Source organism: Ceratina calcarata, unplaced genomic scaffold (assembly GCF_001652005.2).
Source record: "Ceratina calcarata isolate Rehan_Ccalc_2016 unplaced genomic scaffold, ASM165200v1 scaffold21.2, whole genome shotgun sequence".
Lineage (NCBI taxonomy): Eukaryota > Metazoa > Arthropoda > Insecta > Hymenoptera > Apidae > Ceratina > Ceratina calcarata.
In genome coordinates, this window is record NW_017142677.1 from 262103 (window position 1) to 263491 (window position 1389).

A 1389-nucleotide genomic window follows, 5' to 3' on the forward strand; every position below is an offset into this window, starting at 1 on the left:
TTGCTAATACTGCACAGGTGAGCGCTACAAATTTAAATATATATATACTATCGGCCTATGTAAACGGCAGTCGAGTCAGTTGCTTATTAGACACTGGCAGTTCGCACACGTTGATGAGAAAGACATTAGCGAGTCGGTTAGAGTTGCACATGATTGAAGTTCCGAAAATAGAATTGCGCGGATTCAATGGTGCAGAAACTCTTAGCAATGTTTGCGTAAACATCACTATTAAAATTATGGAAGAACCTGCTAAAGTAAGCGCGATATTGGTAGAGCCTAATCAGTTGAATTATGAGATGATCGTGGGCCGCGATTTTCTAGATCAAGATCACATCGTTTTTATTAAACAACGGAATCAAATCGTAATCAAGGCGCTACCCGACATAGACTATTTGAGAAATGATATAAATGTATGCGCCGTCGAAGAAAAAATAAATTTCGACGGAATTGAATTTTGGACGGATTACGTATGTAGACAAAGATCTTTTTATGAATCTAATTACGAAATACGCCGATCAAATTACTACGTCTTGGAAGACGTTAGGGATGACTAACGTAGTTAAGATGCGTATACAATGTACGACAGATACGCCGGTTGTTTATCGTCCATATCGCATGGCTGAAAGCGAACGAGTAGTCGCGCGACGGATGATTTAAGAATTGTTGGACAATGGAATTGAGAGCGAGGCTACACGATATCAAGAAAAATTATATTGTTATGATTGGAATTATAAGCGAAGCATCGACGGGAGAGAGCCGAAAACTTTTTGCTGAGTTCAGAGGACCTTTTCGTGTTTGTAAGACGTTTTTCAATGATCGTTACGAGATAGAGAATCTACGAGAAGGGGGCCGAGGTGCCAAGACGATTGTCGTCGTCGACAGGTTGAAGCCGTGGATAGCGGTAGTTAAAGAATGAGATACTGAGAGTTATTTTTGTTTTGTTTAAAGGGAAAAGGGGTTTGGAGATCGAGATCGTCCGTTCCATAACAAGACGGATGTGTATGGAGCGTTGTCACCGTGATGACCAGGTTCTAGGATGCGATCATCAAGCGTCAAGGACGAGGATGGATTTGGTTGTCCGCCAGAGCAAGGAATAGGGTTATGCCGTCCTGCTTGGTTGTGTACCAAGGCAAGGAATAGGGCTATACCGTCCTGTCTGGTTGTTGATTTGGTTGTCCGCCAGAGCAAGGAATAGGGCTATGCCGTCCTGTTTGGTTGTTCATGTGATTGTTCGCCAAAGCAAGGAATAGGGCTATGCCGTCCTGTCTGGTTGTTGATTTGGTTGTCCGCCGGAGCAAGGAATAGGGTTATGCCGTCCTGCTTGGTTGTGTACCAAGGCAAGGAATAGGGCTATACCGTCCTGTCTGGTTGTTGATTTGGTTGTCCGCC

At 43.6% G+C, this 1389-nt stretch overlaps 1 protein-coding gene across 4 annotated transcripts in view; it reads left to right on the forward strand.

The window, feature by feature from the left end:
• Positions 1-1382, forward strand: part of LOC113463968 (uncharacterized) — a 3742-nt gene extending 2360 nt beyond the window's left edge. The window contains exons 1-3 of one of the 4 annotated variants that reach the window (XR_003388803.1): positions 25-467; positions 587-901; positions 949-1382. Coding sequence is in view for 3 of the 4 variants with exons in the window: in XM_026811295.1 (XP_026667096.1) it covers positions 671-882; positions 949-1021 (285 nt within the window). In the remaining variant the exon portion in view is untranslated. Of the gene's footprint in view, positions 1-24; positions 902-948 lie in introns of those variants that run through there. The other 3 variants (XM_026811295.1, XM_026811296.1, XM_026811297.1) reach the window with 3 other exon arrangements.
• Positions 1383-1389: the final 7 nt, after the last annotated feature.